Raw genomic sequence first — 14,576 nt, 5'->3', positions numbered from 1 at the left:
CACTACCAAAACATTAATTGTTTTGATAATGATGACAGCCACCATTTACTGAACTTCCATCCTATGCCAACTGCACTCCATAGATTATTTCTAAGCCTTCAAAAGGCTATTACAATCCTTACTTTATAAAGAAGACTGAGACTCAGAGAGGTTAGGTCGATTACTCACTATCACACAGCTAAAAAGTGGCAGATCTGGGATCTGAGTCAGATGTGCCTGACTCCAGGCCTCCTGAACCTTCAGCTGAACCACATCATACAGAGTGAGAAGGAAATCACCTGCTGAGAGGGATGAGGAAGGAGTAGGTTGGGCCTTAAGAAACTGGTTAGGGGGAGTCTCACTAGGGTGAACAAATGGCTCAGCAGCTGAAAGGGCCATGCTGGGAGTCAGCCGCAGGACCTTGGTGGTGGACCCAAGAAGCTGGGCTCCATGATCCTGGCAAGCTGGGAGTAAGAGGCCCCTGGAGTGACAGGGGTGTAGCATGGAGAAGACTCGAGTCCTTGAGTTGACTGCTTTGCATGCAGGGGCGTGGATGGTGGCAATCGAAGTTTTCTGAATGAATGCAGGAAACAGAGGAGTCTGGAGAAGGAGATGGTTTGGTGATAGAGAGGTGGCATGTCGAGTGTGGTGCCAGGGGACATTCAGGGGGAGGCGTTCAAGAGGGAGGCAAGTGTATTTCTGGACTAATTTGCCTATTTCACACATACGTGCGTGCACACACACACACTCACTCACATGCACCCCAAAATGTAATCTGCATGAGGGCAGGACTTTGTCTTGTTCACTGTTATCTCCCCAGTGCCTAACACACTGCCTGACATGCAGTAGGTGGGGCTCAACTAATGCTTATTGGATGAATGAGTATCTGGTGCCCAGAAAAGATGCCTAGATGTCATCAGTGTTGGTGCCCATCAAAGCCCCTGGAAAGGATGAGTTCCCCCAGGGAAAGATTAGAGATGAAAAAGAGATAAGGACTGAGGTCAGAGTCCTGGAGAACTCACTTTGAAGAGACAAGAGGAAGAAAAGAAGCAGCAAATGAAGGGAGGGAAGAAGGAGCAGGAGGCGAGGAAAGAACTGAGTCACAGAAGCAAGAAAGGAGAGGGGTTTGGGGATACAGTGGGGTAGGGAGCAGTTCAAATGTTTCAGAACTGCTTCAACAGAAGAGCTGGGAAAAGGGCCCAGTAGATCATCTGACTTTGGAGAGAGACTCGCCAGATCAGCAAGTTAGGGATGAGGCAGGCACTAAAGCCCAGGTGCCCTGTGGACCAATTTGAAACATCTCAAATTAGACTCCTGCGTCCTCCACCACCACCTGGCAATTCCTTGAGCTGCATGTAAACACAGAGAAGGAACCCAAGAGTTCCTGAAATCATTTGATTATTATTCGTTTCCTGTTCTTAGAAATGCAGTCTCTTTACAATATTTTTAGTCAAATGAAAACATCTTGACTGAGCTGAGCCGCCTTCAAACTCAGAATTCTGGATCAGGGTGGGTTCTCCTGCATTTCCTGGAAATCCTGTTCCTTTCTGGAGTGTCTTCATAAACATGCAGTCAGCGATGGCTGACATTAAGGAGGACCAGCCACACACCAGGCACCTGACCGGTATCTTATCTTCCCCTTCTAACATCAGTGCAGGGTTAGCCTTTAACACTCCTTCATTTTGCAGGGAACAAGCTGAAGCTTTCCCAGGGAGCCACAGCCAGTGAGGACTGGGGGTGGGGGCAGGATTTCAAACCAGGTGTGTCTGATACCAAAGTCGCTGGGGATGGATTTCAACTCCATCATGACTTTCTCCCCACAAAACAACCCATAATCAGGTGATGTGTTCACGTAGAAGTCCTCAGATGAACTTCCAGGACCATTGTATTAAAAGATCTCAGTCTGCCGATACGTCTCCTCATTTTGAAAGAAATGAGGAAAATCCAAGATCAGAAAACAGCCAGTGACCTTGAACTCAGCCTGGTTGTAATATCCGGCCTGACTCCTCTGCCACCATTTCCTAGGACCCCTTTATCCTCCTCGCCAAGCATAAAGACCCCCAAGCCTCGGGGAGTAGGTCTGGCTTCAGTTGACCATCAGGGCACACTTTGATTAGCTCATGGATGTCCCCCCCACACCCGAGAAAGAATTTGTGGTGCATTTGCCTACAAAGGCACCAGTGAAATTGAATGATTAAAATAAAAAGAAAGAGTCTGAGAGTTAGAGCATCTGGGTTCAAATTCTCAGGGATGCAGGAAGATCAGCATAAGAAGGAGGCCAAGGGTAGAGAAAGGCTCTAGGCTACCCCTCCACTCCACCACTGCTGGAATAGTTCCATATTTATGTTTTGCATAATGAGATTCCCATTAAGAGTTTATTTGGAGAAAATCTTCTGAGGCAAAAAAATAACAATAAAAAATATAATAGAAACTGAAAGTTGGTGATTTAGGGAGAAGGAAAGGAGGACTAACATAAGCTGAGTGCTTACAACACCCAGTGCTTGATACTTTAAAGGCCTAAGCCCCAAGAATATTACCATTTCTCTAACTCCCTATGCATAATTCAAAATAAAAATCAGTATTAAGCTATAAAACAGAAAACTTACATGTATGATGCAATGAAAATAACTTATTTCTCCATTTGTCTAATTTCAGAAGCCTGGATATGTTCAATATAAGCGGGCTGTTCTCATTTTTCCACCCACCTCTGATTTGCTGGGACCCCAAATGCAAGCTCACTCCTTCTAGGGCTTGATGCAGCAACCCAGGCTGGAATTCTCTCCAGTCTCCACAGCAGCCCTGAGAAAGGAGGCACTGCCATCTCTGTCTTACAGAGGAGGAAACGGGGGCTCAAAGAGATTGGACTACTTGTGTGGCAGTCACACAGTAAATAAGGAGTTAGGGTGGCAATTAGAACCCAGCTCCACCTGCATCCAGATTCTGCACTTTCTCCAGCTTTCCTGGACTTAATCAAATTAAAACAATACAGACAAGATGAAGGCTTTAAAATATGGATCAGAAGTCATTTGACAGCATATATGTGCCTGGCACAGGGCTTCCCGATAGCTCAGCGGTAAAAAAAAAAAATCCACCTGCAATGCAGGAGACATAGGAACCATGGGTTGGATCCCTGGGTCAGAAAGATCCCCTGGAGGAAGAAATGACAACCCACTCCAGGATCCTTGCCTTGGAAATCCCATGGACAGAGGAGCCTGGTGGGCTGCAGTCCATGGGGTTGCAAAGAGTAACCGGACAGGACTGCAGGACTGAGCATGCTCACGCACTCATGCCTTGCATGAAGCATAGTGCTCAGGAAACAGCTCCTTTCCATCCCCTTTCCCTGAAGTACCAAGCACTGGATTTTAGGGTCTGACTGATGGTGCCTGATGCCGAACTAGAGTGAGGCGTTCCTCTGTCTGACTCCACCATCCTGCCTATGCAGAGGCCTCGCCCATCTGACCTCCAACTCCTCTTTTTGCAGGTAGCCGCATCGCCCCCAAGCCAGGCCTGCCTGGAGCGCTGCATGCAAATTCAGCTGCTGGCTAGGGCACACTAACGCACGTTGTAGGCATGGACTTCGTCATGAAGCAGGCCCTTGGAGGTGAGGCCCTAGTCCTGCACCCCCTTCTCCCCGCCCCCCGCACCCGCTCCCCACTCCCAACCCAGGGGCCTCAGTGCCCCGGGCCTCCCTATGCCAGCCTTGCCACCACGCCGCCCTCTTCCTCCCCAACCCTCCCCCACAGGGGCCACCAAGGACATGGGGAAGATGCTGGGCGGAGAGGAGGAGAAGGACCCTGACGCGCAGAAGAAGGAAGAGGAGCGGCAGGAGGCACTTCGGCAGCAAGAGGAGGAACGCAAGGCCAAGCACGCCCGCATGGAGGCCGAGCGTGAGAAGGTCCGGCAGCAGATACGAGACAAGGTCAGCGCCGCCCTCCTGCCCATCCTAGAGTGTAGGGTGTAAAAGAGGTGCCCCACAACCTCAGGTTTCCCTGAATCTTGGTGCTTGCCTTAGACCTGGTTCTCTCTGAGCCTCACTCTTTTCATCAGAAAAATGCATGTCACAGAACACCCTCCCTCAAGGACCGTTTTGGAGATTAACTAAGATAGTGCACACAGTCCTGAATGTTTGCTGCTATAGGTCCATGACCTTGTGTCCAAAATCCTGGAGACCATACAAGTTTGGAATCCAGAATTTAGATGTTTGGGGGAAGGACTATAGTGTCCCGAGCACGGTCATGCATCACTTCCGGTGGGTTTGCAGCTGCCGCCCTGTGCCAGTTCAATACTTGTCTGCTTGCCCTGCAGAAAAATCAAGGCTCTAAGTAGCCTTCCATAAGCTCAAGACAAGTTTTGTCACCAAAATTGGGCCCCAAGCATGTGGGAGACCCTTCAGTTTTCAGATCTTGAAAGATTTCAAACAAAAGCAGAGAAATTAACAGGGCAGGTATTTATTTTAAAAGAAACCCCGTGCATCGTCTCTCTTGTTAAAAACCCACAGAAGACAGGCACAGTCCCACAAGGAAGATGCCCTTATGCCCATTTTACAGATGGGAGGCCCGAGGCTTAGCAAGTTCCCATGGGCTGCCCCAGCTGCACGTGCATGACCGTGAGACTCAGCTCTCTCTCCTTGCCCCGTTCACGCTCCTCTCCACCCTTCCTCTCCCCAGTATGGGCTGAAGAAAAAGGAGGAGAAGGAGGCCGAGGAGAAGGCGGCCCTGGAGCAGCCCTGCGAGGGGAGCCTGACCCGGCCCAAGAAGGCCATCCCAGCAGGCTGCGGGGACGAGGAGGAGGAGGAAGAGGAGAGCATCCTGGACACGGTGCTCAAATACCTGCCCGGGCCGCTGCAGGACATGTTCAAGAAGTAACCAGCCCCCCCGCCCCGACCCCCGGCCCATCCACTTGTTACTTTTCTTTTCTTTTTGGTTCTTTCTTTTCTTTTTATTCTGTTAAGTCTCAGTTCTGAAGGGGAAAACCTCAGTTGGCCTCTGCCCCACTTCCCCGGCCAGGGGCTCCTCCCCCTCAGCACTCCTTCATGCCCTCCTTCATCCAGGGTATCCCGCCTCCATCACCTCACTCCCAAGTTGCTTGAAAAGAAGAAGACAGCTTCTCTCCAACAGGAGGTGTTAAGCCCAAGGCGGGAGGCACTGGAGGCCCCCTCCGGAAGCCTGAAGTCTGTGCTGGTGTGGTGATGCCCATACATTCCTTCATGCGCCCCACTGCCAGGAGGACCACTGTCCCCAGCCAGCCAAAGTAATGACACATTCCAGCCCTGCCCAGCATGCTGACCTTTGGCCTCTAAATCCCCGTGGGCCTCCAGGTCAGGGCAGGGGTTGAGTGGCCTGGCTCTGAGAAAGGGAGTCAGGGTAAGTCTGGCCTGTCAGGGCCTAGCCTGAGGCTGGCCTGCTCTGTTGTGGCCAGGCCCGGGGCTGGGCAGGAGGCTGGGGCTCTCCTTCCTGCCTCCCTCTAAAGACACCCGGTCCAGGAGCACCCCTCTACCACCCCCACCCGAAGAGGCACAGCCCCTGCCAAGCCAGTCCCTCCACACGGATCCTCTGTGGACTTTGACTCATCTATGGAGGGACCCCAGGGTAGGGCAGCCCCTTGTCCCTCCCCCCACTCCACTTAGGTCTGGAGCCCCACTGCCAGGCTGGGCCCAGCTTGCCCAGCCAAGGGGCTGCCCAGGCCCCCGGAAAACACTTGGAGCCATTGGGCAGCGATGGCCTATGCCATGGGACTCCCCCCCTGGCGCAGCCTCGCTGCCCCCATTCTTACCCACCCCTCTTCACGTTGTCCTGTTCATGGGCTTCCAGGGCTCCACAGACCCCAGGAAGACCACTTTTGACCTTCCTGGCCAAAGCCCCAAGCTTTTGGGGAAAAGCCAGTTCCCACTTGACAGAAGGTGTCTGTTCATTCATCTCACTGGCCAAGAACAATCTCTCCTCTGGGATGTGAGATGGACATTTGTTCCCCCCACCCCAAATTTTCAAGGCCTCCTTCTCAGTCAGTTGTGTGAGAACGAGGGAGTCGTGGAGCACGTGAGAGAGGAAGGTGTGTGTCCAGCCATGCATGAATGTGCATGGCAGAGACTGTACCAGCAATTGTGTGTCCTGAGGTTATACATATAGCCCTGTGATTACAGTGTCTTGAGATTTTGTGTGTGTGTTAGTCATCATCCCTGTGTCAGAGATCCATGTATGTTAGGCAGCCTTGTATATGTATGCTTGTTTGAGGTGGTATGTATGAGTTGAGATTGTGTCATAGGTGCAAACTAACCATCTCGTATGTGTGTTACAGCTTGCATGAGTTAGCTCATGTCTGCAATTGTTTTCAAAAATAGTGTATACATCAGGAGTGATAAGAATGTGTTAAATGTTGTAAAAGTACATGTTTGAGAGAGCTGTCAGATATGCTGAGACTATTGTATGCATGTGTGTGGGCTCTGAAAAAGCAGTTGTGTGCTGGATGTGTGCTTGGGGAAAAGGAAGATAGGTAAGATGGCTGCTCTTGGACCCAAAACCACTAGTCACGGGTGGCCACATCCAACAGGAGACCTTGTCCTTGGCCTGGAGTCCTCCTGCCCTTGGGGGGTTCCTGCCTGAAGTCCTAGAAGTCCACTGAGACAGACCCAGGCAGTGCCCCAAGAAGCCATGCTGGCCCCCACCAGGGCCTACCCCAAAAGCAGGGGCCAGGGAGGGGGCGACTTGCCTGCCCCGAAGCCCCTGCCCCATTGGCCCCAGTTTGCATTCTGCAGGTTTTCCATTTTAGTGAATTTATGCTTTTATTTCAGAGACAGACATGTGTCTTCTCTGTCTGTTTCCAATAGTTAAAGCCATATCAGTTAGACTGCAATACTTTAAAGACAAGACAAAACAATCCATATGTTTAGGGAACCAGAAAAGTCCCCTGGTCTGTCCCTTCTCTGGGGAGCAGGGCCTCAGCAGCTGCAGTCCCCTGGACTTGCCCTTCTCCCCCGCCCCTACCACCGCTGCTGTGCCCCTGTGTCCTGCCCCAGGGGCCCGTGTCTGTGCCTGTGTCTGTGATGGGGAGCCACCTTGCACCCCTGTTGTCTGCTTGTCTATTTGTGTCTGTTATCCTGGGCAGGATGGTCATTCTCAGGGGCCCCAGGGGCCTGAGGCAGAAACAGACGGGGTCCAATCTTGGGGCCCCAGACCTCCCCAACCCTGTGTGTAGGTTCCACCTAGACAGAGGGATGGACCCCACGTGTTTAGAGAGGTCTCCCTCTTGACAAGGGCCCACAGACCTCAGAGGTGGTACCAAGGCACAGAGAATGCGAGATGGGCAGTGGAGACCAAGGCCCAGGGCGCTTCAGATGCACAGGGGAACCTACTCATACATGCAGGACATCCCAGGCAGGCCCGAGGAGCACCAGACCCTCAGAGGGTGTCTCTCACAGTCTTCACAGCCCCTCTGCACGCCCAGAGTGGGCTCAGGGCTTTTCCCAGAGGAGAGTGCCTTCCAAGCTGTCTGGCTTCAGGCTGGTGCACATCCCAGACTCCTCCAGCCTGCTTCTGAGCTACAGGACTAGCCATCTTTCCAGAGGAGGAGACAGGGGAAGAATTTCTGCTGAGGGGAAATCCCACTTCCAGGGGATGACTCCTGGGTCCAGAGAAACACAATGACCATCGTTCCTGACACAGACCTCACTGTGGAGAGAGGCTAACATGTGACCAGAGAGGATGTCATGGGCAACACACTTGTGGGGGCACAGAATATTTGTGGGGCACTCTAGTTGGGAATGGATGGTCCCATGAAGTACATGGGGTGAGAGGGACGTGAGGCCCGCTGATGGGAGGACGCAGAGTGTATCACACCCAAATGGGGCAGTGTGCATGCGACACACTCAGGAGGCGGGGCAGGGAGGGAGTGACCCCACAATTCACACGCACACACACAGCACACAAGGGAGGCATCCCCTAGCTAGGAGAAAGGAAGGAGTGATCAGCACCCGTGAGTGAAAACAGAACAAGAGGTCAAGTTGCCAGGGAAGGCCTCCTCCTCAATGTGCCTGGGAGCTGACCGCCAGAGACCAGAGAACGGGCTTCTCCAGGTCCCCTGTGCTGGGCACTGGTGAGGGCTAGGGTTTCCACACAGGTACATCCTCCAATCCAGGGCCAGAAGGTGTCCTTAACTAGGAAGCAGTCTCCTCCAAATGCAAGGTCAAGAGACCTTTCTGGCTGTGAGAGAGGGCGAGAGCCAGAGAGAGAGAAGGGTACAGAATAACTCCAGCTCAGGTCCCTTTCAGATGAGACAGCTGGTGAGCAAAACAGCCTCCCCACAGGCTCCTGGCTAGAGTAAAAGGGGGGCAAAGCAGCAGCCCCACGAGCCCCTGAGCCCAGCTGGCAGGGCTGCCCACCACCGCCACGCCACTGCTCCATCCGGCTGGGATGTGGGGGCCAGCACAGGGGCTGGGGGTCAGACTGGCACTGAGGACGTGCCCCCCACAAACAGCCCCTGCTCTCCTCCCCACCCCGGTGTCCCCTATCTTCATGGAAAGAGAGTAAGAGGCACTCCTGCTGGCCCTTGGGGCAGTGGGGGCTGGGGGTCCCAGTGAGGCCTGGGCGAGGACGGCCATCCTACCCATGTGGGGGAGCCCCTTCCCCACCTCTGTGCTGTGTCCTTGTTGCTCTGCTTCCTTTAAATGTGTCAGTGCCTGGGGGGAGGGGAGGGGCACCCCTTCATGCCCCCTGAACCTGACCAAAAGCCATGGCTGTTGCTCCCCCTTTGTATGACGCAGATGCTAAGATGTACCAAACCAACCATGACACAAAGAAAAGACCTTGTACAGTAGCTCTCGGTCTGTCTGTCCTCTTCTGTCCATCGGCACCGCCTGGGTGACTTGCGACACCAGCTGAAGTGAGGGGCCAACCCACAGAGCTGGAGCGGCCCCAGAAAACCTTCCCTTTTACCTTCACTTCTGGCCAGGACCTTGTGGCAATGAATGACCCCCAGAAACCACTGAGGCCAGAGTGAAGGCTGGCTCCAGAGATTCAGGGCCATTCACATCCTGCCCTTCAAAGTCAGCTGGCAACCCCAGGAGCTGGTGGTTCAGCCTGACTGTAAGCCCCACACCCCATCTCTTGCCACCCTTTCTCACAAGTTTCTTGGGTGTGGCATCCTGACACAGAGACAAGTCACATCAGTTCAGTTCAGTTCAGTCGCTCAGTGGTGTACGACTCTTTGCGACCCCATGAACCGCAGCATGCCAGGCCTCCCTGTCCATCACCAACTCCTGGAACCCACCCAAACCCATGTCCATTGAGTCGGTGATGCCATCCAACCATCTCACCCTCTGTCATCCCCATCTCCTCCTGCCCTCAATCTTTCCCAGCATCAGGATCTTTTCAAATGAGTCAGCTCTTCGCATCAGGTGGCCAAAGTATTGGAGTTTCAGCTTCAACATTAGTCCTTCCAATGAACACCCAGGACTGACCTCCTTTAGGATGGACTGGTTGGATCTCCTTGCAGTCCAAGGTATTCTCAAGAGTCTTCTCCAACACCACAGCTCAAAAGCATCAGTTCTTCAGTGCTCAGCCTTCTTATAGTCCAACTAAGTCTGTCACTGGCTGTCTCACCAACATTGATAGAGTTTCTACCTCTGCTAGGCTGTGTGCAGGAGGCCGGGGACCCAGAGAAAGGATGTCATTCAGCATTGCTTCTGGACACAGACACATGCCAGGCCTTGTTGAGGGTCAGGACTAGACCACCTTTGGCTACCCTTCCCCCGCATAACCCTTCCTTAAGCTAAGCCTCTTCTCTCTGCTTGGATAGACACTCATTCCTCACACCCTAGTCTCCTAAACTGTATCTCTTCCCTCCTACCCACCCTCTCCGCACCACCCCATCCCACCTAAACTCATCTAAAACCCAGACTTAGCCATGTCACTCTGCTGCCCAACATCCTTCAGTGGTTTACAGGGCAAAATCATCATTGTCAAAATGGCCATGTGTGATATGACCCCCGCTGGCCAGGTCTGACCCCACCTAACTGTGCTTCAAACAACCACCCCCGAGTAGTTCCCACATGTCTCATGCTGTTTCATGTTTGCCTATTCGGTCCCCTCTGCCTAAAATGAACAGTACCTGTCCCCTCCCTAGCTTCTCAAGACCCAGTTCCACTGTCACCTCCTGCAGGACGCTGGACAAGCCCCTGATGCTGGGAAAGATTGAAGGCGGGAGAAGAAGGGGACGACAGAGGATGAGATGGTTGGATGGCATCACCAGCTCAATGGACATGAGTTTGAGCAAGCTCTGGGAGTTGGTGATGGACAGGGGAGCCTGGCGTGCTGCAGTCCATGGGGTCACAAAGAGTCAGATGTAACTGAGTGACTGAACTGAATTGAACTGATTGGTTAGGAGTCACAGGATCCAACCACAGTTGCAGGGAAAGGACTGCACAAGGGTACAAACACTGGGACAGGGATCCCTCGGGTCATCTTAGAGTCTGCTCCCACAGAGCCCGAGGCAGCCCCTTCCCCACAGAGGAGCAGGAGTTGAGCAGAGCTTCAGTGGAGCCAAGCCACAAACTTCCGCCCTGGGTGGTGGGGGAAGTGTCTCATAGCAGGGCAGGGGCCAATGGTATGCTCTCTTGGGGCTTCTGCAAGACTGAGGCCATTCTCAGAGCTGGGGTCGAGGTTCCAAAACCCTTTTCTAGCCTGGGAGTTGGAGAAAAGTGGTCCGTGAAGGCTTCTTGCTCCCCTGGGAGCCCACCTGTGTGCTCCACAAGTAGGCCAGCCAGTGTCCCTCCAAGGCCCAGGTCCCTCCTCAGTAAACTAACAGCTCCAGGTGTTCAGATGTTTATTCTCTGCCTCCCTCTCCTCTCCTTTACCTCAGATGCACCCCAAAGTGCCCTGGTGGGAAATGCCAGCATCCTCTGATTCTGGGCCTTGAATGTCTTGTCCTAAAGAGTCAGTTAAACAGTACTTACTGTGCTCCCACCACCTGCCAGGCAGCATTAGGTAGTTCTAGGTACCAAGAACATCAACTAACAGCCCTTCCATCCAGAAATCTACTCATTAGTGGAAGAAACGGGCAGATAAACAGACCTATTACCCACCTAAATATTTGCAATGATACAGGCAAACTCCAGGCACTTGAGGAAGGGTCCCTGGAAGAGGCAGCATCTGAAATGAATTTTAAACTAGGAAGAGTCAAGCTGGTAGAGGAGGACACTGCAGGCAAACGAGCTGGCATTGTCTGACATGGGTGGTGGAGTAGGGTAGGAAGAGGTGAGAGATGTCTACAGGAACTTGAGTTCTTGGTGAAAAGCTGAGAGTCTGGGGACATCAACCAAGGTGGGATATCACACAGTGGAGCTTGGGCTCTTCCTGCAGGTGGTGGGGAGCCCTTGCAGGGTCCTTAGAAGAGTGTGACCTGATCAGATTGAGGAAGACCATTAGGGTGGTGAAGAGGATGAACTAGGAGCCTAGGGAGGAATTGGGGCAATATCAAGATCAGAGATGGCAATACCTGACCTCAGGCAGTGGCAAGTGAGTGGGGAGAAGTGGGTAGACCAGAAGGCCATACAGGAGGGAAGATTGGCAGGACATGAGGATTGGCTGTGAGGGGTATGGAGAGGGAGGGTGCAGGCCAATGCCTGTGTCTCCATCTTAAGTATTAATAGTTCCATTCCCCAAGATCTAGAATGGTGCTAGGAGACAGGTGTGGAGGAAGATAATGAGTTTGATCTGGGTTTCTGGGTTTGAGGCACCTGAGAAAGAGTCCAGTAGGGAGTCTGGAGGGCAGAAAAAGCACAAACCATGTGATTGCTGGGCTAGCCCTCCAATGGAGTGATGTCTTGACCATTTAGTTCACCACAGGCATCAAAGCACAGGACATCAAGAAACCTGGACTGGGAAGAGGATTTAGCTAAATGCATCCTCCTATGCTACTCAGGCTACTCCTGTGCCATCTCTAGTGAAGGGCACTCTGCTTGCACGTTTCCCGTCCCCCAGAGTGTGGAAGAGATCCTTTCAGAAAGAAGTGGACAGGTCCTAAACCAAGAGCTGCCAGGAGACAGGGAGTTAATGAAGCCTCCTCCAGCATCCCTTTAATTGGCTGCAAAACTCTGCTTTCAGACCACTCACTTAGTGCCTGTAATTAATTGGGGTGTTCTGCCTTATCTGAGAGATGATTTGATACCCCCCAAGGACAATGTTTTCTTAGCTGGGATTCTCCAGCTGGAGCTGTCTCTGCACACTGGCCTCTCCACGGTGCACTGACTGTGACTGCAGGCTCCTGCAGGGCTCTTCCCCATTCCAGGCCAGCACCGAATGGTTCAGACTCAGGGTACAGGCTGAATGGGTGGGGCCAGGGGCTGATATTACCACCTCCTTGGGCCCCAGGGCCAGGCACCCACTCCATCCTGGGACAGGCCCATGGACTCCAGCTCTTGGCCACATTGACTCACATTAACTCTCATAGTAAGAGGCACTTGGCATGAGCTTGTCTACAAGAGGGTCAAGGCAGTGCATCTTAAAGTACATGGGGCAAGGGATGGAAGCTTCCACTTACTAAGCCCCTGCTAAATGGCATCCACAGGGTTGATTGCTTTAAAGGCATCACCTCTGCTCATCCTTACAGGAATCTCTGAGGTCAGGTTTGTGTTCACTTTCCTCAGGAGAACACCAATGCTCAGAAGTAGAGGTTTATAATGGGAATAGGCACAGGCTTTGGTTTTCAGACAATCCTGGCTTTGAATCCTGATTCTTTCTGTCTGGTCTTGGGCAGATGATTCAATTTCTCTGAACCTTGGTTTCTTTATCTTTAAAAAAAAGTATTGAGTGCAATAATGCCCAACCTAACTAACACCACCAGGGTCTCTTAAGGAATTAAAGAAAATAATGTCTATAGGTCTACTGGCACAGTACCCGGCATGGAGCAGGTACCTAAAAAGTGACAGCCATTACTACAAAACGCTACTTCTACCAAGGGCAGACTGATGAAGACAAATAAGAAGAGGAGGACAGGAGAGGAGGGAGAAGATATGGAAATGAGAAGGAAAAGAATTAATTTCCATAGTAAATTGAGAAGCCTGGATTTAAAGCCAAATGTATTTCATGTCTTTTCCCTGTAACACAAGACAAGCTGGGAGACAAGGGCCACAAGTGAGAAGGGAGGCAGAAGGGAGTAACTGTCTTTTCCAGGAAGCTCTCTTCAGCTCAAAAGAAACTTAGGAATATGTATTAGTTATCTGTCACTGCATAGCAAATTACCCCAAAGCTTAGTGGCTTCAAGCAATGAACATCTCTTGTCTCTCACAGCTGCTAGGATTCTGGAGTGACTGGACTTGGTGGTCCTGCACTGAGATCTCTGGTGAGGCTGGGGCCGCAGTCTCATCTGAAGGCTTGACTGGGGCTACAGGACCCCCGGCCAAGATGGCCCAGACACATTGCTGGCAAGCTGGTGCTGGCTGCTGGCAGGAGGCTACCTTTTCAGGAGGGCCTCTCCTGAGGGCTTCTTGAATGTCCTCACAATATGGCAGCTGGCCTCCCCTGGAGTGAGTAATCCATGAGAGCAAGGTAGAAGCTGCAACATCTTCCATGACCCAGGTTCAGAAGTCACCCATCATCATTTCTGCAATTTTCTGTTTGTCACATAAACTAGCTCTGATTCAGTGTGGGAGGATACTGCACAGGACATGGGCACCAGGAGGAAAGGGCATTGGAGGTCGGGGGGCATCCTGGAGGCAGACTACTTCATGGATCGTGAAGTAGTCCTTCACATTCCTTCATTCATCCATCCACATGGCAAACTCTTCCCAAGGGCCTCCTCATGACCAAATGCTGGGCTAGGCACTGACCCTCCAATCTGAATGACATAGTCATAGGAGCTGAAAATTCAGACATACACACCAACACATGGTAAGTCACCATGAGCAAACATTTGGATTTTTCCCATCAGTTCTGGCCCCAAATCCAGCTTGTAATGGAATGACCTTGAGCAAATTATTTTACCCCTCAGAGCCTCCATATAAAAGGATAATAGTATCGGCACTCCCCAGCAATTTGCAACAAGTGTATTAAAATACCTAGCACATAGCAAGTTCTCAATAAATGATGACCAATACTTTCAGTATTATTACTTTAAGTAAACGGAGATTGCACTCCCAAATCTGGACAGTGGCCCCATCTAGGCTTCCCCTGCCCCGCAAGAGAAAATTGGGGCTCTCTGACCCCAAGGCTGCCCCCTGGGTCCTGCCTATCACCTCCTCCCAAAGGCCTAGCTGAGCCCTGCAGTGACTCTCACAGCCTGAGGCTCCTGGCTGCCAGCCCTAATCAGAAGCTCCAGCCGAGACCTCAAATTGACTTGCCATCGTTTAGCTGGGAAGCAAGAGCTCTTCTTGACTCACAGCCAAAATCTATTCTGTGATAGCAAAGTAATCACCTCCGTGGCGGGTGTGCGGAGACTGTGATAGAGATCTCGGACAAAAGTCTCCATCCTGCACCCAGAACCTGAGCTCATTGCAGCTCGTCACCGGTCCCCCTTCTCCTGCCGGTGTGTGGCCCACTTCGTGTGTCCCCACGAGGTGGAACATGCACCCCCACCCCAGCCCTGGCACACACACATCCACACTTCAC

At 52.1% G+C, this 14,576-nt stretch overlaps 1 protein-coding gene across 3 annotated transcripts in view; it reads left to right on the top strand.

The window, feature by feature from the left end:
• Nucleotides 1-8,787, top strand: part of CPLX2 (complexin 2) — a 91,188-nt gene extending 82,401 nt beyond the window's left edge. For all 3 annotated transcript variants that reach the window (XM_027552653.1, XM_027552654.1, XM_027552652.1), the window contains 3 exons: nt 3,461-3,580; nt 3,723-3,898; nt 4,647-8,787. In XM_027552653.1, coding sequence (XP_027408454.1) covers nt 3,550-3,580; nt 3,723-3,898; nt 4,647-4,844 — 405 coding nt within the window. In that variant the 5' untranslated portion in view covers nt 3,461-3,549 and the 3' untranslated portion in view covers nt 4,845-8,787. The remainder of the gene's footprint in view (nt 1-3,460; nt 3,581-3,722; nt 3,899-4,646) is intronic.
• The last annotated feature ends 5,789 nt before the right edge of the window (nt 8,788-14,576 follow it).

Source organism: Bos indicus x Bos taurus, chromosome 10 (genome assembly GCF_003369695.1).
Source record: "Bos indicus x Bos taurus breed Angus x Brahman F1 hybrid chromosome 10, Bos_hybrid_MaternalHap_v2.0, whole genome shotgun sequence".
Taxonomy (NCBI): domain Eukaryota; kingdom Metazoa; phylum Chordata; class Mammalia; order Artiodactyla; family Bovidae; genus Bos; species Bos indicus x Bos taurus.
Note: the sequence above shows the minus strand (reverse complement) of the source record. Positions and strands in the feature narration are given on the sequence as shown.